The sequence below is a fragment of the Gasterosteus aculeatus genome, chromosome 20, assembly GCF_964276395.1.
Source record: "Gasterosteus aculeatus chromosome 20, fGasAcu3.hap1.1, whole genome shotgun sequence".
NCBI classification, from domain to species: domain Eukaryota; kingdom Metazoa; phylum Chordata; class Actinopteri; order Perciformes; family Gasterosteidae; genus Gasterosteus; species Gasterosteus aculeatus.
Genome location: NC_135707.1, coordinates 15,566,679 through 15,590,567, shown reverse-complemented (window position 1 = coordinate 15,590,567; position 23,889 = coordinate 15,566,679). Strand labels below are relative to the sequence as shown.

At 47.5% G+C, this 23,889-nt stretch overlaps 1 protein-coding gene across 9 annotated transcripts in view; it reads left to right on the top strand.

Annotated features, from left to right (window-relative positions):
• znf516 (zinc finger protein 516) overlaps nt 1–18,381 on the top strand; it is a 39,441-nt gene extending 21,060 nt beyond the window's left edge. For 6 of the 9 annotated variants that reach the window (XM_078095357.1, XM_078095352.1, XM_078095356.1 and 3 more), the window contains 5 exons: nt 1,940–4,221; nt 6,924–8,306; nt 11,028–11,201; nt 13,179–13,249; nt 14,949–18,381. In XM_078095357.1, coding sequence (XP_077951483.1) covers nt 2,475–4,221; nt 6,924–8,306; nt 11,028–11,201; nt 13,179–13,249; nt 14,949–15,008 — 3,435 coding nt within the window. In that variant the 5' untranslated portion in view covers nt 1,940–2,474 and the 3' untranslated portion in view covers nt 15,009–18,381. The remainder of the gene's footprint in view (nt 1–1,939; nt 4,222–6,923; nt 8,307–11,027; nt 11,202–13,178; nt 13,250–14,948) is intronic. The other 3 variants (XM_078095358.1, XM_078095359.1, XM_040164944.2) reach the window with 2 other exon arrangements.
• The last annotated feature ends 5,508 nt before the right edge of the window (nt 18,382–23,889 follow it).

Sequence of the window (23,889 nt, the reverse complement as noted above, 5' to 3'; positions counted from 1 at the left end):
CAAGAGACACAGATCACAATGACAGCCATGTTTCATATCCTGGTTGCAATGCAAATTGTAATACTTAAAGAAAAAAAAAAAGAAGAATAAAATAATCTACTGCATGCCAGCTGCTCTGTGAGGCGGTAGCAGTGCTTTGAGCTCAATATTAAAGCCAGTATGTCACCCATTAAAATTCAAACATACATTGCTTACCACTTATCACCGTTTTAGTTTAGCTTGTTAGCATGCTAACCTTTTCTGATCAAACACACACAATGCGGCTGAGGTGGATTTGGATTTTTGCATGTATTCTTTCCATCAAAAAAAGTATTGGACAAATCGAGACTTTGCCCACATGATGCTTCTTAATGAGACTCAACCCCACAATTGTGAACATGGCAGTGCCGCTGGAGGAGGAGTCATTATTCATCCTCAGACCTATAAATGTCCTGCCAAAATGTTATGGTGATCCCTCAATTAGATGTAAAGTACAAACTTTAAACCAATGGTGACACGAGAGGAAAAGTCAGGGGATCAAGGAAGTGGATCTGGATTCATCCTCATGAGGACATGAATGTATGTAGAAGAGTTTTTGGCAATCCATCAAGTAGTTTAGTCTGGTCCGAAGGGGTCCAAGGCACTGCCACAGATAGGAAACGTTAAGAGTTTTTCCTAAATGCAAAGTTACGGCGGTCAGAGCTGTAGGTCTGGCGGATACACTACTATACTCGCCAGCGCTGCTGGATAAAGCATGCTGAACCATCGGGGGGGCGCCGTGATTTCAATAGCTTAAACCCTTCTAGATAGATCGGTGGCTCTGGCGCAGGGTAGCCAATTTCATTGTGAGAGTTTATATGATTGTTCTTGTGCTAACGTCTCTACTCCACCACCTCATCGTCTTATGATTATGATCAATTATCCACTTATAATTAGAACCTGGCAGTAACTCAGCTTATGGGTCCTGGCACTTTATATAATAGCATGTAATAATGGCGTCAGTCACATTTCATATAGTCCACCATTCAGGCTCCAGCGTCTGCTGAAATGAATACTCCAGTAAGAAATAATTATGACATTGTAATCAACAATACTTAAACAGAAAATGCGCTTTTTTCATGATATTATCAATGAGCCGAAATACATAAATATCTGATTAACCATTGGTGCTTCTTGGGAATTTGCAGCAAGAAATAATACTCAGAAATCTATTATTGAAAATATGCAAATTATTCCACCCACCGAAGGAAAATCTGTGAAGTATAAAGTTGTCAACGGCGTTGACTTTCTCCTCTTATCAACTTCTCTCTTTCTGTTTGGCTCCCTACGTGACGCTGTTCAACTCTCGTTTGAGAAATAGAGCAAAGCAAACTGTCTGAAGAGCCACTTCCTGTTGTGTACTTAAGATCCCCGTCACGTGATAATGTCAGTTGAGGCGTGTGCGTGAGGCCGGTGCCGGGGAGGGAATATGGTGGCACTGCTGATCTTGCTGATGTGAACACAGCACAACACCAACCTCCCCCCCTCCCCTCTGCCTCCCCCTCTACCCCCACTCACGCGTGCTGATTGTGTAAAGTGTCGACTCAGCCAGTGTGGCGTCGGAGCCCCCGAGCCGCCGAGCCCTGCACGACTCGTGCACAACCAGGACACACACACACACACACACGTGTGCACGTGCGTGGTGGTGGTGCAGTGTCAGCCATAGATACGTACCCCATCGGCCCTGAGTTTACACACATGCAAATGTCTTTTTTTTTTTTTAGGTAAATTCAAACCCTGTTACAATAGATTTGGGTGTTTAAGAAGGTTAAAAGAGAATGAGTTGATTATCTAATTCATTTGTATGTATGAAGTGTATCTGAAACGATTTTCATTCGTTAATATTTAGCTGCTTTTGTTAATCCGAATGGAAAAAGAACGTGCTCTTGTATGTTCATCGTCTCCTTTCTTTCCTTCTCAGGTGAAAAGCCCACCGTCACATTACCTGAATGGTGCTAGTGTGCTTAAAACTGAAGAGAATGAAGAGAAGATAATATGAAGAACAGAAGTTTGTTTGGAAAAGTAACCCTGATGAAAAAGACCCATTGAAACTTCCGTCAACTGACACAATGGCAAACAGGAATTGAGTGAAAACCCTCCTTTTGGACAAAAACAGATTATAACATTTCTTGCATGATTTTAAAACTCATTTAGCATGAAAAATATTTTACATTTGACCTCTTAAAACTAAATAAATTATACAGCGGCACACAGATAGATTGAGCCAATGATTCATCGACAGTGCCAGATGAAGATGGATAAATGCTGTTGCATCCAGTAACTGGAGAGTTGCTGTGTAAGCAGCTTGATCTCTGGATGATTGAAGGCAGATCGCATTTTAACTGACCGGCAAAGACGAGCCAGAAATCCCTAGATGTGCAACTGCAGATAGCAGCAGATTGGGCTTTTTTCGAGTTTGTGAAAGGCCAGGTAGAAGGTGTAGTTCGGTTTGTGCAATGAATCGCAGAGACGGAGTGGAGGTGATGGCGGCCCAGGCCGTAGGGAAGGAGAAGCTGGTTGGGGAACAGCTCAGGAACGAGGCCGATGGCGCCGACGACGACAAAATCCCCGGGGCCTACGACTGCAACGTCTGTGGCCGCAGCTTCCCTTTCCTCAGCTCCCTGTCGCAGCACATGAGACGCCACACCGGCGCCCGCCCTTACAAGTGCCCCTACTGTGACCACAGGGCCTCTCAGAAGGGCAACCTCAAAGTTCACATCCGCAGCCACAAACTGGGCACGCTCTCCAGCCACCACTCCAATGACGACGAAGAGGGTGCTGCCGAGGAGGAGGAGATGAGCGTTTCCGAGGGCCTCGACGGAGGGACGAGCCCAACGAAGAGCAGCTCGGCCTGTAACCGGATGATCAACGGGGACAGCGGCGAGGAGGGTCGGAGGAAAGTGCCTGGGAGGAGCCTGAAAAGAGAGAAGCTCGTGACCGACCAGAGGCCTTACTGCTGCCGCTTGTGCGGCTACGAGGCCCATCGAGAAGACCAGCTCCTCAGCCATATTGAAAAGGTCCACATAACGGCAGACACCGAGGAGGAGGCCACTGTTAAGGAAGAGGCTGTGCCCGAACCCGACGTCGCCCCGCCCCAGAGCGACGGGACCTTCCCATGTGAGACCTGTGGCCAGGTCTTTACCCAGGCTTGGTTTCTTAAGTCGCACATGAAGAAACATGCAGGGATCCTGGACCACTGTTGTCGTATTTGCGGCAGGCGGTTCCGCGAGGCTTGGTTCCTCAAATCGCACATGAAAACCCACAACACCAAGTCCAGGTCACGGTCAAAAGCAGAACTCGCTGAGCCTCCCGCCACCATCAACGACGTAGCCCAGGATCCTGAAATGGCCACTGGCTCTATCACATGCATCTATCAAATGTGTTCCAAATGTGGGAACCTGTTCCACAGCCGGGAGAGTCTGAGGGCCCACGAGAGAATCCACAATCTCGGCTATGGCAAGAAATCCCAGAGCCAATGCAGCCTCAGTGACGATGAGGAGGCACCGGCTGCTAAGAGAAGTTTCCTTGACTACTTAAACCTCAAGCCTGTCGAGGAAAAGGCCCTGTGTGAAGACGAGGAGAGTGAAAAGGAGATGCTAGGTCAACGAATCCCAGAGCTGGATCCAGTTTGCAGCTACCAGGCCTGGCAATTAGCTACTAAAGGAAGGGTTGTTGAGCCAGTGGAGCCGAGTTACAAAGCCTCCTATGGGGGAGGAAGTATGGGGGAGGAGGCCCTCGCTGGTGCTGCTGTGGTTTTTGAAAAGGAGAGCAGCCGGTATGTCCTGCAAAGTCGAGGTAAGCGCAGCTCAGGCCGCCGCAGCAGCTCCGGTTTGGGAAGCCATGCTTCCTCCGGGGACCGGACACCAGAGAGCCTCAGCGACTCCGAGTACCGGCCCTCGTCCCGCCAGGACCGACGGCGACCATCGTCCTCCAAGTCCAACGAGTGCTTCGAGTGCGGGAAGGTGTTCCGCAGTCGCCACCAGATGACCGTCCACCAGCGGGTCCACAGGAAGGACGGAGGTCGGGCATCTGTCGGGGACAAGGACAGAACTACAAGAGACGACCGATGGGGCTCCACCAGTGATCCAGAGTCGGGCTCCCCAAGCCGGCCCAGCACCCCGGGGTACGGAGACTCTCCACCTGCCTCCACCCTCGGAAACCAGGCCTCAGAGATGGGTACCGCAAACTCGGGAGAGATTTCAGGTCGGTCAAATACGTCTCTTTCTTTAGGACATTTAAATGATTATTTGTAATAAAAAAAGATACTTGTCATGTGGGTAAGCATTAGTCTTTTGGGAATTATAGGTAATTTATTGTTTGTCACAGGAAAATGTTGCAGCTATGCGTGCAGATAAATGGTGCGCACACAAGTTCACTAATAGAAGCGCGCTGGGCAGCATTAGTCCCAGCAGTAATGACTGTAGTCCTTTTCAAGCCTCCCACTCGGGGCCGTGGCATGTCGTAAACATCTGTTGATGAAATGTGCTTTGTGTAGGTGCAGGTCCTTGGCTCATCGGGCTCTATGGAGTTGGAGCTGGAGCCACCGTGTGGCAAAATGTCAGAATAACATCTGACTTCAGCTCTTTTATAGAGGGCTACACACAAATACTAATACTCAAATATGGGCAAATCAACTTTAAAGGCCATTGAAAAATGTCAGTGCAATAAGTTTGTATGGCAGAGCAATAAAGCTCACAGTTAAGTGAAAGTGAGTGCCTTTCAGTGGCATGTCAGCAGAGAAGAGGGCATTTTTGGAATGCCTATCATTTTTTTCACCTCCACAACCAATAAACACCGCAGAGCAGAAAAAGAAAGCCTACCCATGCAAGGGCAAAACACCCACAATCACAGCTAAAATAAGTTAAAGCACTCAGGCTTTCGTCTTTCATCTTTCACATTCACTAAAAACACATTTTGGACAAGGTCGGATTGGGGATGGCTAAGAATTGTAGAGATTGCCTCAATTCCTCCCTCTTAGTACAGCCATTCAAAAATAGCAGCCAGATTTCTTCAGGCCTGATCGAGCTGTGCGCTATTTCAGGTCTTCCTGTCTCAGGAAACTCCCCTCACCCCCCTTATCTGTGCGTGAATATGTCTTTTGCTCTCCTTTTTATGTCATGGCCGTGAAAGTCTTGTCTGCATGTTTCCTTTTTTACTCTTTGCGGTTCTCTTTGCTTGTTTATTATATAACAGCCAGTAATGTGATATTTATTTTTTATTTGTTGTGCAGTATTACAATAGTGCTGTACTTCACTCCTGTGTGGTCAACTTGTAATAACACATATACTGTACGTTATTCACTCTCTCCCAACCCACATGCACCCTGGTGTCTGCTTTCAGAAATTGCATTTGGGACAAAGGGTCTTTTTAGCTCAACTGACAGATATATACAGATGTATAGAAAGGCGTTGTAAAATGGGATATGATTTATTTTGGTTTTTATATTCGTGACAAAGACGGCCTACGTGAAAGCTTTAAAGAATTCAGCAAGATGGCTTCTGGCCACCGGCCCACCCTTTTCTCCCTGTCCCCCTCCTGAGTTTTTTGTAATCTCTAAGGTTACCTCCTGTGACACTTCCCCTGCCACTCATCCACTCTTCTTACCATTGAGCCGGCCGGGCTACCCGATGTCTGAGGGATTGGTTATTTATAGAGTCACCTCCCGATGGTACAGGGAGGCAGGCCATTGGGAAAGAGACACTCAGAGGACGCTCTATGTGTCGAGCTACTAATGATCAGGTTATTCCATTCTTTGACTTTAACTTGTCAATATTTAAATAATACAGGGCTGACATCGGCCTGATAAATGGGCCTAACCTTAACTACCCCCCCCCCCCCCACTACAACTGCGCAGCACCAGGGCTTCACCTTGGCAGCGTTTGAGCTGTGTGTGTTGGCTTGTGCTGCCAACAGGAAGCCAAATGAAAAACAGATGGCATGTTACGGGTGCTATTGTGAACAGGAGGAGGGGTAGTGGCGAGTATCATAATGTGATACTTACAGAATCAGATCGGTTGGAGCGTGTGCATGTATGTGTGGACCCAGACTAAGGCTAATTTGAGGATTCATGTTTAAAGAAAACAACTTTGATTTTTAAACTTGAGGATATTCATCTTTTATCGGATTTCACGTTTAATAAAATATCACACTCACTATGAATACCACGTCTTCAATTAGCACAATGTCTATTTCTAATTTTTTTTCTGTATTCTTTTAATTTCTGAAATCAAACAGAGATTTGAAGTTTCCCAGTCACAGCAGTTAAATTCCCTTAAAGAAAAGGTGGTCACACACGCCATCTTGTGGGGAATTCATAGAGCTTCACTTTGGTAATCAGGAACCAATATGAGTAAACAATAATGCAACGAATTCTTTAAAATTAACAACAAAATAAGTAATTGCTTTATGACATCCCATTTGTTTAATTTGTCAAAATGTGTTGATTTTACTCCACTGTGCTGTTTAATATCATGGTGTAATTGTCTCACACCATATGGACCATAATACATTCCCAACAATTACCATAGTGATGGATCAACAACTCTGAGACGGATTTAACATGTGAACATAACAACCTTCACAGCAGCACCAACTACTGCAGCATCATTATGAACCAATATAAAATACTTAAAACAATCAAATGATGGTGAACAATTATGCATTGTTTATAGTTCTGTTGGTATGTTTATTGTGCTTGTAATAGTAGAAGTTATTTCAAGATACATTGACATGTAAAAGAAAAGGAGGAGATCTGGGAATGCTGAACAATGCTGCGGCCTGCTGGCTGTTCAGCAAACCTGCATCCGGATGCAACAATCTGAATCTGGCAGCACAGATTAGAGTATAATCTAGATCGTTCCCTTTGAAGTCATTGACCTTCCTTTTCTCCCCCCCTGTCCTTACAGATGAGAAGCCTTACATCTGCAGCCCTTGTGATTTTGTCACCTCGGATCTGCAGGCCTATTTGACCCATGATCGTGTCAAACACCCGGCTGCCCCCCGAGCTAGACCCGGCCCCCTTCCCAGCCCCAGCTCGGACAGAGGCACGCCGGGTGGGTATCCTAAACTGAAGAGAGCTCTTCTACAGGGGCTGAGCAACTCTGCAGCCCCCCCTGCTTACCTTTCGTCTCGATCCTCCCCGCCCAATCCCAACCTGACGCCTGTGGATCTGTGCGTGAGGGCTGAGGGCTGCAGGGCCGTAGCCTCCCTGACCCAGGACAGTCAGAGCCTCCCCAGCCACAAGTGCTCCTTCTGCTCCCACTCCACCCGCTACCCGGAGGTGCTCTGGATGCACCAGACGGTGGCTCACCGCATCAACAGCAGCAGCTCCAACCTCGCTCCAAAATGGGCCCTGAAAAGCAGCTCTAAGGGCTCCAGGGACAACTTGCTGGCCTCAAAGAGACGCACCGGTCCCCCGCCGGTCCTGGAGGGGAAGGAATGCCCGCCGCTGCCTCCACTGGTGCGCGCCCAACGTACCCAGCCCCCAAACAACTCCAGCGACGTTCCGAAGAAGAGTAGGCCAGCCAGTCAGGCAGCCATGCCATCATCGTCATCCTCCTCTACCCCTCCCTCCTCGTTGTCCAGGGGATCCCCATCCACCTCGGGCACCCAGGCTGGGAGAGTCCCAGTCCGGCCAGCCAGCAGCAGCAGCAGCAGCAGCAACAGCAGCAGCAGCAGCAAGGTCCGACACAAGGGGGACCAGAGTCATTCGTCCCGCTTGAAACCCAAAACGGATTCGTACCCTCGCGGAGGCTCATCGTCCTCCTCCAGCTCCCGGGAGAAGAGCACAGGCGCCGCCGCCCGTTCCTCTGCCCCGAGCCCCAGCTCCGCCACCGCGCCCCGGATTGCTGACCACTACTTGATGCCTCAAGAGGGCCTCGGCTTCATGCTGTCCAGCAAACACGGCCTGGCGGAGTACAGCAGAGCGAGGGGTTCCCCTCATCAGCCGCTCATCAGCGCCCACGGCCAGAGCCGGGCCAACGCCACGAGGCCCAGCGCCATCAGCCATAGCGCCACAGCGGGACCCAACCACGGGGCGTCCCAGGCACACGGAGGCAGCCTGCTGACTTCTTCCTCTTCCTCCTCCTCCTCTTCCTCCTCCTCCTCCTCCTCCTCCTCCTCTACGTCTTTGCCTACAGAGGCGCGTGGAGATGTGAAGCAGGAGCCGATGGCGGAGACACCAGAGATGCCAACCGACATCATCGGCTTCCTCAAAAACTACAACCCCCATGAGCTGGCTGCCCTGTACCACCGCTGGGGTGCAGCCAACGCACTGATGGACCCCACTGGTAGGGAGCCATTCAAATATGTCTTTATTTGTTGATGTATTGTCCTGGGACAAATACGTATACAAGTGTGTGTGTTTTTTTTAGACCTCGCAGTGCCGTCGCTCTCTTTGTGAAAGTGAAATCGCTCGTCATCAGCTCACGTACAAAACGCCCCCATGAGCTTTGCTTTGGAGAAAATGCCAAATGTCAGGAGTGCAGGAGAAATGCTTCCAAGTGACTTAAGCATTCTGCTTTGAGCTGTCATGAGTAGAATTGCCTAAACCTGGCAGGATAGACCAGGAGAAGCAACAGTAGAACATAGATACACACCAAATGTATGATGTGCAACGTAGATGCAATTAGGTGTGTCCTTTTATCCTCCCTACCACATGCTGACTCTCTCACCACAACTCGCCATCTGGCAGAAAGTGATTGAGTGACACACGCGCCACTCAATTCTGACAAGCCTTTGAATAATGAAGAGGAGGTCCATTAAATGGGCGCACACACACCCGTGTGCATGATTGTGAGAAAGGCTCCATTTGGGGCGGCATTTGTGATGCAAAATGAGTCTGTGTGTGTGTGTGTGTGTGTGTGTTTAAAAAAAATATATTTTTATTTCATGTGAGACACGTGAGAGAACCTTTGCTACTCTCAGGTCTGCGAGGCATGCCGAGTCTCCACCTCCACTCTCCCAGAACGCTGTCACAAGCGGTTTGGGTCACGGCTCCGCCTGACGAGAGACTCGCACAGATGCGAGCGGACGCAGGCGAAAGAGAGAGAGAGAGAGAGCGAGAGAGAGGGAAAATAAGAGGCAGAAAAAGAGAGAGAGAGAGGAGACGGAATAATTACCCCACCAGCTGCTTTGGAAATGGTCATTACCGAACACGCGTATTATTTGCCCATTTTCGGTTGTGTCTCTGAGGTCAAGTGGGGCTGCACGGAGCCAGAGGTCACAGACAACAGCCCCAGAGCCGACGCATGACATCGCTGTCACCCGTCCAGGCGCATATCGTCACCAGCCGCCTTAGCCCTTTGAGTCACATGCTATAAAGTGACCTTTTTTTGAGCAACTGAGTCTTTCTCCCGTTTTCTCCCTGTAATGTGCGCGTGTGCGTGTGTGCGTCTGCTTGTGTTTGGCGTCCAGCTCTTGTCTTGTCTTTCATTAGTGCGTCAGTGAGAAGGGCTGGCGGCCCGGAGTACAAGTAGAGTATCCAGAGGCCGGCAGTCGGGCTGCCAGAGACACTCTCCGTCACCTCCTCCGCCTCCCTGTCCTCCCTGTCCTGCTGTGTCCCTCCAGTCCCCAACACACACACACACACACACAAACAGAGTCACAACCATTGGGCACTGCCCAGGTGTATGCCCAGTATTAATGCTGTGGGTGTTGATGCCGGGGGTTTGTGCAGTAGGAAAGCACCAGCAACCCCCCTGGCCGTTTGTCTGTCAGCAGGAGAGGTTACAGGTGTGCGTGTGCATGTGGGGGTGGTCACATAGTCGGGCTTCATGTCCTTCCTGGTGGGATTTTTCTCATAGTGCCTCGTCAAAGCGATCGTGTTGAGTTAGATATATATTTTTTTATTGGTTTGGTATTTAAAGGTTTGCATGAATATTGACAGGGCAAGAAAGTAAAGCAACTCGTCAACAGCGACGTAATCTTTTCCCCGTCTCCGCCAGGAGACCGACTGAGCGAAACCATTCCTGATCTCTCATTTACACGCGTCATGTGAGGTGACAGGATTTACGAGATGTGAAGTCATCAAAATTCAACAAGTTTCTTTTGCCATTTAAAGCCATTAACATGTAAATCTGACTTGTGCATGTAATGGGAGTGTCATTGTGTCAATGTGAGTGTGTGCGTGTGTGTGTGTGTGGCCAGCCTACGCCACGCTTTCCTCCCCTCGGACCAAACCCGCACATATACAACTTAAAACACACACACACACACACACACACACACACACACCTGACATGTGACACACGGGCAGCGGAGCAGGCACATCACAGCCGGGGCGTTTTAATTGCCTGTAATTTATGCGGAGTGTGTGTGTGTGTGTGTGTGTGTGTGTGCGTCTGGCTGTCAGCCTCTGAGATGATGCTCTGTGACAGCTGCAGTCCAGCCCCTGGAGCCAGCCGCTCATAATGACACATTAGACATACTAATGATGCCTGCGTGCGCGAGTCCACTACTGACGCTACCCACCTCCACCGCCGCATCCCGGCTCTGAGCTCACACACACACACACACACACACTTACTGACCTTTACGGCCCTCGTTCGATCTGAAAATGTCCGCTGCCTGGGAAATAAACTGTTGCTGATGTCCAACTTTTCCACCACTCCTCGAAAGAGAATGTCACATGTGAAATATCAAAGGACGTGCTGGCCCTTTAAATGTAAACACATTTTCCGTAAAATGTTCTAAAATGTGGATTTTGAAATTCGAAAGCTATGCCATAAATAAAACAATATGAAACTCAATCAAGTGATCTGCTAAAATAGAAATAAGTAAAGAAGAACAAAACACTGAAAAAAAATGGTTTAGTCAACAGGGATCTAAAAACAGACGCAGTGCTTCACTCTGTGTGAATCATGGGCATGACAGCAGCAGCACTTTTATTTAGCTCCATTGTGAATGCTCCTTCTTTGGACCACCGTCATATTTAACCTGTGATTGCACTGCGCTGAGATTTGCTGTGTGGTACCATGTTTAATCATGTGTTTCTCTTTGTGTGTGATCAGGGATGCTGAGGTCCCTGATGCGGCAGGGACAGTATTTCTGCCATGAGTGCGGGAAGAGTTTCAGTCAGCCCAGCCATCTGCGTACGCACATGAGATCCCATACAGGTAAACCCCACCAGCCCCGAGACAGAGACACCCAAGGGAACACAGATCGCACACGCAAGCATGCTCCCAGTGAGTCAAACTATATAATGGAAACAACTTTTAACATTGCATTCAACCAAATCAAAACTTTAAACCCTTGTGCTTTATTGAAATTGTCCGAACCTCCTCGTTTTTTATTGGAGGTGCTCCGATATGCTGTATGTAAATAATCACAATAATGGGAAAAATTAAGCAATTCCCCTTTGAGAACAGCGGTGACACACAGACGCAGCGTGCCCATATGATTAATGTTGCAAAACCAAACCAAAAATGAGTATGAATCATGTCTATGAGCATCAAGGTGATCTAAATATGTAAGGTATGTTCGGCATGTGATATCAATAAACGCTAACAGAACAATCCACTCCTTTAGGAAAGACCATCAGTCACAGGTACAAAGGGCAAGGAATGACGGACATGAATAGAGACCCTGAACATTTATTGCACTGTACTGACCTCCACTATTGGACTGACCTCCACTTGCAAGTTCTACTAGATGTTCCCACTATTTTGGCCACTCCTTCAACCGTCCTTCCTGTGTCACCTGTGCACACACACACACACACCCCCTCCCCAAGCCGCTATTTATTCACCCGGAATCATGAGAAATGGAGAATATATGCACCGGGATTCACACTCTCAGCGATATTTCATCATCTGACTCCCCATTCTGCATTCACCAGAATAAATCCAAACAGATCTTTTTGTTCCGTTGCGTGCGACAGCCAGTCTGTGAGTCCCTCCCCGCCCCGGGCCGGGCAGCTGTGTCTATTTTTTCAACTGAAACGTGACTTACTCCGGATACTGACCTGTGACAAATCATATACATTATTAATCACATGTCAATTGGAGAGATGGAATTGTGCATTCTAATGAAGCAGAACATCATTTGTCCGCGCCAGCATTAAGATCCATTTGCATGCGTCCCGACGCCATTCGCTAAACGGCTCGGTTCAGACATCCCGCCGTTTACTCCACTTTCTCCGTCTCGTGATTGCTTCTCCTTCCCGAACTCTAATTTCCTCCCTCGTCCTTCTCTCTCTTCCTTCCCAAGTAATATCCCCCCTCTCGCTCTTTCTCCATCCCTCTCACCTCACAGTGTCGCCTGTCCTCTTCCTCCTTCATCATGTATCAGATGTTTGCTTCTCTCCCTTCCTCTCCTGTTTCCCATCATGCATGCTGCTCACCTTCCTCTGTGTCTTCTCCCCCCTTTCTCTCAAATCTTTTCTTCTCATCTCACCTTTTCTCCTCTCCCTTGCCTCTCGCCTGTCCTTCTGGCTTTTGTCTTTCTTCCTCCCTCTTCAATTCCCCTTCCTCCTCCTCCTCCTCCTCTCTCTCCCGTGCTGTCATGTCCATCACCCGGGCCCGGCAGTGATCACAGTAGACAACGAGATAAGTAGCTTCTTTATAGAGAGTGTGAATGATATGTGGCACAGCCAGTGATTCTAAGTGACAGAGGCCAAATGGTAAGTGATGCAGCGCTCAGCTTTCCCCGCGAGCCCTGCTCTAAACACACACACACACACACACACATGCAGAGGGTCTGTAAACACTTGCAGAAGCTGTAATTAATGTTGTCACCGGTGGTCGTCTTCAGCATGGCCGTCCACGCGCAGAAAAGGCCAGCCACCCCGAGGCCTCTATTAACATGCGTCATATTAAATCACTGACTTGCCTCCACCAGGTCCCATCACCATCATCGCCGCCGTCATCATCATCATCCTCATCCTCACCGCCGTCGTCACCTCCTCCACCACCATCATCACTGCCAGCTCCCCCTCTATTAGCAAGGGTGCTGGTGGCAAATGATGGTGTGTGTGTGTGTGTGGCGGAGGGGTGGCGTGGCGAGGAGGGGGGAAAAAGAGAAAATATGCTTGTGTGGATCTGGTAGAGCTTTTAACCAAATGCCCTCCTCCCCTTCCTCCCCTCCACCCCTCTCCTCCCCTTCCTCCCCTCCACCCCTCTCCTCCCCTGCCCCCCCCCCCATCCTCCTTCTCCCCCCAACAGTTGGGTTTGATTTTAACGGACTCCACAGAGGTACTGACGCTCACACCACCGCTTCTGAGGCTCCCAAACAAGTATGTGGCACCATGGCTAACCACTGCCCCCCCCCCCCCCCCCCTCCCATCGCTTCTGCATGTTTCGTTTGCTTAATGTCTCACCTCCGCATGTGTGTCTATGTCAATCCACCCCCCCCTTAGTGATCTTTTTTTCTGTGTTTTTTTGTGTAACCGTCACATGAGGCGCACTGTGCACCTGGCATTAACACCTGGCATTGTCACATGCTGTTGGATCACACCTGACATTGTGTATTATGTGTGTATTATGTGTGTATTATGTGTGCATTCCGTATACACACCACAGTTCCTCCAGAAAACGTCTGTTCTGTTCTTAATTACGCTGGAAGGGTTATCCGTTGCTTTGGTGGGTGCTTTTAAAGGTGCTTCTAAAAGTCAGGTGAAGCCAGTCGGCCCCGTAAGGGGCAGGAACAGTGTAAATGGGCACAAACATGGAAGAAACTACAGGTTTCTTCCATGTCTTTAAAGAGTTGTTAGAGTCGGTCATTGAGGAAGAGGAGGAGCAGAGGAGTAAATCTGCTCTGCTCTGACATTCAGAGAGCGCTGCGTTCTACACGCTGCACCTCCATCTTAATTAATCACGCACATTTCACAGATACACACCCACATAGGACGCACCTACACCAGGATTTACCGCATGCAATGAATGATGGGAGCAGGCGCGGCGGAGGGGCCCAATTAGACGCAGTGTTGACGCTGCTTTACGGTGACGATAACCTTTATTATAATGTAGTGCGGCGGACCCGTCAGCCATGTTTCCTTGCAGGACGATGTCGTGGAGGTTCTCGCTTCCTTCTCGCGTCTCACGTCCTCGCCGTCACTCCAGCTGTTTGCTTCTTCTTTTTACATTTTTTTCTTTTTTTTACATTTTGTGTGATTAATTATACTTTTTTGTTTTTTTTTATTACTCTCTCCCTCCACCCTCCCACCCCCGCCAAGCCCCTCGTCTTCTTTCTCTGCGTTGTGTTTCTGATGATGTATGATAACAGCTATATTTCCCTGTTTCTTCTTCAGGGAGAAGGGGAGTCATTTGTTTTCCCGCATTGATACTCGTCCATTTATCAAAATGATAATTAGGTGCAATTAAATGGCAATCTCATTTGTTTTGTTCTGGTGACTGTTGCTGAGTTTTGTTTTATTGTTTTTTAGAGTTATTCTTTTTGTAGAGGTGTCTGTGCCGTTGTAGGTCAGTCTAATTAGAAGAGAGACTGCGGGATGTGGAGGCGTGTGGGGACATTAGGGCGGTGCGGGTGATTGAGAAAAAAATACATGGAGATGAAATTAGGAGTGTTCAGACAGGGGATGCGTGGCGCACTTCTCCAGATGGCAGAAACAAGAAAGGAAAAGTTTGTCCATCCTGGTCAGCACAGAGAAGCAAAGTCAACTTTTTCTGTGAAATCAGGTGTAAGAATTTGTATGTGAACGCCGCATAATATTCCCCCTGTTTCCACGTGTCTTGGTTTACGTTTGTCTGTGTGTTTGCTTTTTTTCTCCATCAATTTCTTTCTGTTTCCACTGCAGAGAGTCTCATCCGTGGCTCACATCATTGTGTCATGTTTTAATCCCGTGCATATTCAAACCCCCCCCCCCCCCCCCCCTTCAAAAAAAGCCTTGTCCTCTCAAAGTCCAATGTATGACGTCCTCTCTGGCTTCTTCTCGACCTTTTGGACTTACTCCGTGTCGTGTGTTTGTTCCTCAGGGGAGAGGCCATTCTGCTGCCAGCTCTGCCCATACCGAGCATCTCAGAAAGGGAACCTAAAGACGCACGTCCAGAGTGTCCACCATATGCCTTTTGACAACAGCCAGTACCCAGACACGAGGAGCTTGTTACTGAGCCCGGAGGAGCCCGAACCGCTGGCTACCAAACGCCCACCGATGCCACAACGCCAGTAGAGACCATTTGATAGACCTGGACCCGGACTTGCACATCCTGGAAACATCATCGGCCACTCCTGAAGGACCCCAGACTCACGAGGGACTTTTTGAGCCACTCCTCTTTTACCCGTCATCCTTTAAATGCCCTTAGAAGAATTTTCTACAATGAAGGCTCTTGTAGTTTTATGATTTTCATTTTAATAAGAAGCTAGATAAAGCAGTGCTAGGCGATTTTAAAAGAACTATTTCTTGGCTGCGGCAGAGAAGAGTGTCTTATTTACTAACAGGAAACATTTCTGGTGAAATTTTGAATGTGGAAATGTAGGAGTCGGGTGTCCACATTGGTGAAGAGTGAAATATAAAGAGTCTCAGCGCGAAAGCTGATTGATATTTTGCTTGTTTAGTTTGAAGGTTGGCAAAATGAAGCATATTGTGTGTAGTTTACATCTCCTTAAAGGATAACATTCAAAGAGTTACCTCTTGCTGCCATTTTGGAGGTACCGACTCGTGAAGTTGCCTGCTGCAACTTTACGAGAAAAGCAAAGAAAAGCTGAACTGGATCGGAACTGCTAGCGTTTTAATCAAGGAGTGTTTCGTTGCCTCCCTCTTCCCTTCATTTTTGTTTTTCTTTTGCTCAGCTTTATTGTATAAGAGTTGTGTGTATTGCTCAGGACTCCAATCATCACAGAGATGAGAGACAAGATGCTTCTTCAGAGTTGGTTTTTCCTCTGGGTTCATGAAGATGAAAACGTGCATTGGTCTGTGTGTGTGTGTGTGTGTGTGTGTGTGTTTGCATGCACATGTGTGTTAAACTCACTTCCCTCCACTCCGGAGTGAGACGTTAGGAGTGCAAAGACCACTCTGAGGCTGTGTAGTTGATGATTAGAGGGACAGAGACGGAGTTAGACGGAGGTTGGATTAAAGAGAGAGATGGGGAGAGGGAACGCTAATGGGGGTGTCTGCTTTAGTGCTCATTAAAACGAGTGTGCGTTTTTAATAGCCTATATAAATGAGCGCACCGTTTTTATGGTCATTCAATTATGGTCAATTTAAGAGGAAGGGACTGAGTGGAGGCAGTTTTCCTCCATAACTCCATCGCGTTAAGGAGTGTTTCCGACACTTTTGACTTTGAGTTTGACTGACTTCAGAACAGCGGCGGCGTCGGGAAGACGCTGGCTCAGCTGTGGATCGCACGGATTGAACTCCAACCCGTGCCCTCGCAGAAGAGAATATGGTACTGCAAATGTTAACCAGCAAAGATGCATCTTTTTTTCTGGCTAAAAGGGCTACACGGACTATTTGGCTTCTTTGTTCTTGTGTGATGAGCGGTTCGATAACACAACCAACCCGATCGCCGGGTTGAAGAACGGTTGTCGGCAGAAAATTTAACCTCGGCACCAATGCAACCTTCAACAACAAGCTTCTTTGACGCAGATTTAGCTTGATTATCTGTACCGTTTCTAATCTTGTAAAATAGTTAAAATAGTCAAAAGCTAAATTTGCTGGAGCCTCCGAAAATGACACAAATTAAACAATTTGAGAGTGGAAATTCAGTCTTTGTGCTAAGCTAACCTAAGCTGTATTTAGTGAAGACACGTGAGAGTGCTATCAATCATCCCGTTTAAATCTGTCATCTTATTTCCCTAAATGTCCAAAATGCTTCCTTTAAATCTGGAGAGCGGTTGAGCATTGAAGCACTCTAATGAGCCAGACTCCCACACCGTGTGAAGATTTGCATTCTGGGAGGAAAGAGTGAGGAGGTCGGCGAGACAGAGAGCAGCCAGGAGGTCAGGAGGTCAGGAGGTCAGGTTTCCAGAGAGTCCAGGTATGATCAGACGAGATGGAGACGTTTTGAAGCCTATTGAATCGTCGAGCCTTTACACAGGTGAAATATTGTGCATTTAACTGTGAGTATGTGCATTATTTTTAAACCCCTAACTCCTGTGTTCTCCAGCCTCCCTCTTCCTCCTGCGCAGTGAAAGCCTTGTTTTTGAGTTCATGTTTTTGAGTTACTGTCCTGGCCTCGGGGTTTCTCTCCTCCGCTTGGCGCGTAGGGGAAAAGAGGAAAAGCAGCTCAGACCTACAGAGCAAGAAGAAAAAATGTTTTTACGCATAAAATCCAAATTTCAAAAGAGTTTAATATTATTTCGAGACCTCAGCAGTTTTCGCCCGACGACGATGATGATGATGATGATGATGATGATGATGAAATTGTTGCTTTACCAGTAGGTTGTTGAGTTATGCATACAACGCTGTGTGCTTGAATATCCCTAACGATACACAAATGTGTATATTGAAGGTGTGGATAGTGAAAATACTTGAAACGGATACTCTAGCCTTCGAGGTAGTGTAGTACTAATACCAATGTTGTACAGAATTCCCTTTAAGATTAACTCCTCAGTTATGAATTTGTACTCCGAAGTGTGACTTAGAAAAACTATGAAGTGTATATATATATAAACGGTATATCTGTAATTCACTCTTACCAAACCCTTATATACAGCAGTAGAAACCAAATGGCATTACTAGTGCACTTAGACTAGGTTACTGCTTTAACCCTTCTCAACTTTGTTCAACGCTAGCTAAGGTTTCTTTGAGTGTCTTTTCAATGGTGCCGGCTAACACGCTTCACGTCATCTCTGCCTGCGAGGCTTTTTCTTCGGATGATTCCACAGATACGAATGACAAATGATTTGACAGCCGCGCGGCGTCTTAGCTTTGTTTGCTCATTGGAGGTTTGATAACGCTCTAGGTGCAGCACCGCTGCATTTTCTTACAAAAGATGTAAAAGTGTGTTTTTTTTGTCTTTCTCTTTGCTAAACTGTAGGATTTGTTCAGTAGCTAGTTGTTGCTGCTCTCCCTACGAGGGGCCTGCAGCTGTTGTTCTTTTCTTTCGGTTGGTTGGTTTTCATCACGCCTTCTAAGTTGTATCATTTGTGTCCGTATTGCTTTTTTTAATTGTTGTGAACTTCATGATTAATTTACCTTAGACGACATTATTATTCCAAATGTATTTGGTTGGTATCTGTATTTATTATCACTTCAAAAAGGATTAGAGGACAGAGGCAGACGGGTGCGTTTGTTTAATTTGATGTTCCTGGGTTGTTTTTGTTTTTATACTGTGTAGTTTTCATGCCAGCAACCGATGTGAAAGCTCTACCTCGTCTGAGCCATTCTCAGTTCTGTTGTACACACTTTTGTACATCATTTCAAAAAGATGTAATGTCATGTCCACAATAAAGACACACAAAATGGCACCTGTTGGCGGCGTTTCATCCAAAAGCTTCAAACGCATTTGCTGTTTACGAAAGAATCTAATTTTAGTCACACTACCCGTGTAAAATCTATAAGGTCTCGGCCCCAGATCAAAACCAGGCTCATCACGGCATCACGCATTCTTGTCGTGTCCATCCATTGTCATCGGAGTCCACCCTGTGCACACGAGCTGCACTGGCTTATCAATCCTAAATATTCATGTCCACAATTCATCCTTGACTGCAGCTGCAGTACAACAACAACCTTTCCACAAACTCCGATTCAGCCATCGTCGTAAGGATTTACACCTTGTAAAGAAGTAGTCCTGTGTTAAAACTAAATGTGGCTTTAAGTCAGGGGGGGGGGGGGGGGGGCCCTCGATGGAGTCAGTGGTTTGTCCGCTCTGGGCTCCTGTAGAAACACGCTGTGTGATAATAATCACATTATGACGTTAAAAAACATGCACAGCAATTACTAGTTTCAGGTTATTACACATTATTAAAAATAAAAACATTTTATTTCCCATTTCTGCTAAGTCCTCCACCAAGCCTGCCTTTCAGTTGTTTCTCATTCATTAGGTACTTTTCCTACATTTAAACCAGTTATATTCTTGTGTGGGCGAGAAGCAGGACAAACCACATTCACCATCTGCCGAACATGTAGGCTCCATGGTGAAAATATAAACCCGAGTTATACAACTTAATAACAGTACATCAGTTTATTTACTTTCTCTAATGAGATCCATGCATTCTCTTTATAACTTCAACACATGTTCGCATTAAGTCCTACCTCTGCTCATCTGGACAGTCTAATACCATCATTCTCTCTCTTCTGCTCTGTTTCTCGTCCCTACCGGCTCCTCAAGGACTGATGTGTCTGTCTGCTGTTTAGTACAATATAACCTTATTACCATAATTGCCACTTTATTGCCACTTTAACATTTACGGTATATAAGTGACACATTTCTGATCTCTTCTATCAATTCATGAAAACAGGGATACAGCCTCACGGTGTGACTAACGTCTGACCTCCTCCGCCTCTGGTGAAAACTCTCCAATAGAAGTAATTCCACACTCACAACAAACTTTCCATCCATGAAAGAAAATGCTCTTTCATAGCGGCTCTCCGCTCCAAACGGTGTGAAATCTGCCTCTTCGTCCCATCAACTAGATGAATTCACGGAGACGAGGGGAAAACGGCACAGGCCTCAGCCGTACGGCAAGCTGTTCCCCTTTCATAGCATGTGACATGTTTGATGGACGGCGACTTTCGTCCTCGCCACGGGCCCGTTGGCACCTCCACGTCCATGTGTGGCCGAGCGCTTGAAGTCGAGCTGCTGCCCGAGCGACGGTGATGAGAAACCCTCACCCTTCAACTACAAGGGACCACCTGGGGATTTCGCCAGTCTCTCTCACGCTCGGCGTCTACGCGCGCCGTCTGCCTGTCGGTTTGAGCGACGGGTGAATGACAGGTTCCCTCTGAGAACATGGCACATAACGTTAATGCCAGGCAGGCCCGCGGGCTGAGAGAAGACTGCAGCTGCCCGTCACTCTTCGCAACCTCATCAGTCACTGCGAAGGCAGACGCCACGGCCCTGAGCTCCCTGGAAAACCTGCTCGCTGGCATCTCTCCTTTCTGTCACACGGCGCCGAGAAGCTGACTGACGGGCCGAATGACTGACGCAGACGGGAAATACGCCGAACGTCGGGCTGACTCAGATTTGATGGATGAGCGCGGTGGGGAACACAGTATCGCGGGCTTGTCTTGTTCCACATCTTTGCAAAAGAAAGCCGCCGTTCTCTTTGGAAGACTTTGCTTTACCAACTGACAACTTTTGTGTTTTAGCAGAATATGTAGGTTTTTAGTTGTGACTGTTTAAAGGCATGTCAGGCATCAGTACGCTGCCAAAGAAATGCTTCTATGGTTGTTGAACAGCACGGGAAACCTGTTCATTCCACACCTTCATGAGTGATCTGAGGGGGCTGTGTCCGACAATTTATAGGACTTTAGGCAAATCTGGCAAGCAAACCCATTTCACACGCCACTAACATAAGAAAGTAGACAGGATTCACTCGTCTTCTCCAAACAAAGATATTATATTGTTTAAATGAAAGTAACAGCTTATCACCCTGCATTCCAATTTGACCGTTTATTCTGCCTTTAGATGTGCATGACATTAAGCCATCCAAGTGAAGGGGACCCACCCTCTCAGCCAATCCAATGCCAGCATGCTCGCTCGTCTGGGAGACGCAGCCTCTTCTCGGGCCCATTGAAACGATCAAATGAAATCATTCCAAACATAATACCATTGGAACCCTTAAACACACCACTAGTACGATTAAAAGTCCCACTTGATTCATCTGAGGTGCAGTTGTTGTATTTGGCTATGCACAACGCTACCCCTGACAGAGGACATCACTCTGGGCCCGAGAAGAAACGGGCTCACATTGACTGCACTAATTATGACCAGAATTGCGTAATTCTTCTACAATTTTTCGTTTTCAAAACCCATTCGGTGATAGAATAGCATGCCAGTGCCTGACCAGTACACCGCAGTGTGTGGCAAACCATGAGCGTGCCCGCTGGTCTCTCTTACTGCATTCAGGAATGAACTGCGGTCCGTCCGGAGTTGCTCCCTCTCCTCATCTCTGCCCGCAACCCTCTGGAGCTCCGCTGTGTGTACCGACCAAGGCAGAGGGCACGATCTGTATCTGCCACCAGGGAGCACTATCCCTCTCTAATGGCTGCTAAACAGCCTTCCCCAGGAGGACAAGGGGCCACATTGCAGACCAAATGGCACTCGGCACATATGCGATGGCTGCGGCGGCGTGGGCGGTGAAAGGGGTAAATATACTCAAAACCCACTCCGGCGTATATCAGCGCGGCAGCCTTGACTACAGATACCACCGGAGTCCGACTCCTCCGCATTTCCCAGGCAAAAGGCCAAACGCATTTACAACACTTCAAGTGTCTGCGACACAAGAACGCCCTCACCACTGTGAAATATGTAAATATTGCACTAATCAAAGGGTTGTGGAATCGCAAAATGCCACGGAAAGGTTATGACCCGGAGCCTGTGCTAATAGGGGAGTGAGGGAGGGACGGAGGGAGGGCTGGGGGGGTTGAGTTGTGTCGGTAGGAGGAGGGGGGTGGGGGGCGTTGAGGAGTGACAGCTACCACAGGCGTTTCTCCTGCCTGAGGAGGACCTTCACATGCTGACCTCCGCCTCCTGCACTCCGACGCGCTGACAGTAATGAATAGGAAGGGGCTGTTTATGCATATCAAATGTTATTTACTCTGCCACAGTCAACTGTAGCCACAGAGGAAAGAAAGAGAGAGAGAGAGAGAGAGAGAAAAAACAATACAAAATAAAACACACGGGATATTCCCAAAGACTGTGGGGCCATTAGAACAATGAGGACAAGAATGTGGAGGCCCCCGCGGAGCGCTGAGGTTAATCTGTCCATCGCAATGAATTACATGACATGGTTTTTGTGGCGCTGCAGCTTTTTAAAAGCGCCGCATTGTTCACTGCCTTGATTTCTTTCCAGGATTAGAGTGCTCGACAGATACGGAGTACCTACATGAAAAACAAGCCCCGCTGAGCGCATAAGTGAACTTGACAATGAACTCCTCTTGATATCTAGCCCACATGATTATTTACTTCAACTATCTCCCACTCCACCAAACTAAAGTCTATATCCAGAGACAGAATCAGGGGGCTGTTAACATACATTCTAGTCATGTAAGATATTTTTAAGCGGGATTAATTCTTTTCTACATTGACATGATCGGTCTTAAATAGCGCAAACCTTAAAGCCAGAGGGAGGAAAAGCCGGAGCGGAATTATTCAAGGGAATGACGCCCGACGACAAGCTCATGAAAATAACCTTGAGGACGAACAATGAAGAATCAGCCGCCAGAAAACGTTTGTGTTTTTCCCCCGCCATGCGTTTCATCGTCATCGGTTTACGACTCGGCTTCATTTTCCATCACCCCTTGTGAGAATTAAGTTGGATCTTAAGCATGTAAATGAGAACCTATTCGGTGGCCCCCACCCTCTCTTATGTGAATCCCAGGACAGACCATGACATTTAACATTGCCTTCACTAATTTGTGCTTAATAGCCAAAAAGTGATTAGAATTAACATTAATGACATTTCATATGTCTCCCCTTCTACATTCATTACCCCTTCTCTGCCGCTGATACTTAACCAGCTAATGCTGCTGGCTCTTTCTTGCAGCTTAAATTTTTCACGTTACACTTTTGGCAGAGATCCTTCAGTCGTCCTCTTTAACTCTTTACTTTTTTTCCCGCTGCACGACGCAGGAAGACAACAGAGAGGGAGAATTAAAGAAGGGGGAGGCAGGGAGGGAGGGAGGGAGTGGAATAAAGCCTTTGAGTTGGGAATCTATTCTATCGGTCACACCCCCTTTACCAATTGACACGAGAATCACAGCAGATTAAGAAATAAGGGGGGGGGGGGGGGGGGTCATTTCTTTTCTGGCTCAACGCCTGTTCTATCACCCTCAGCCCTTCTTGTATGAAACAAATGCTCTCCGATACCCTTCATCTCTTCTTCCCCTTCAGCGGGTCCAACTCACTCCACCATAGTCCCCCCCCCCGGACGCTAAAGCCAAATCACAGAGGATAACAGGGCCCGAGGAAATGCTGCCATTTTATTATCATTCTTTCACTTAGATCTGTACACGGAGGAGATTATTGCGTGAGGAACGAGCGTTGTGTTACCATCAAACGACAGTCTCCAGCAGCCCTCCGCCCTCTGCTCTGCTAATTAGTGATGGTCTGCAACCTTGTTGAAGGGCAGAGAGCTTTTCCCATGTGTTTCTACAGGGAGGCCATGCGGTCCCATGGCAGGCGTGTGATGGAGGTGGTACAAATGCTCATTGTGTGATGGTACTTCTTTAGATAGAGACATCCCACGTGTAACCTTTATTTTATAAACTTACATTAAATGTAATTCATTCAAAGGGATTTTTGTATTATGGAGACTATTCATTTGATGGCACATTTTACGGACATTTTTTAAGCGTAAACTTGCTTTTAAATTGATTTAACTTTATTCTTTTTGCAGAATATAGACACTGCAAATGCTCCAGAGTAATTTCAATGCATCATATTATCAACCAAATGGTGTCAGAGCAATATGAGGGCATAAAGCCCATTAATTAGAGCTTTTCTGCTGGTTTATCTGATTTTTATTACACCGGTTGTTTTTCTCTCATTAAGATCATCGACTGGAGGGCAGAGTTTAAACACCTTTTCTGTTTACCACTACAACAACGCTGTTGGTACAAGGATGGAGGACGGAGGCGGCGGCCAGAGAGGAAAACACGGAGGGATGTTGCGGACAAAGGGGAGAGCGATGCAGGGTTTGGGAGGTTAAAAGGGTAAGAAGGGCTGGGGGTGATCACGGGTAATGGCAGCGACCCGGCCTCTGACAGACAGGCCAATCTCCCGCCTGGACAGACTCAAGAGAAATGTGTCA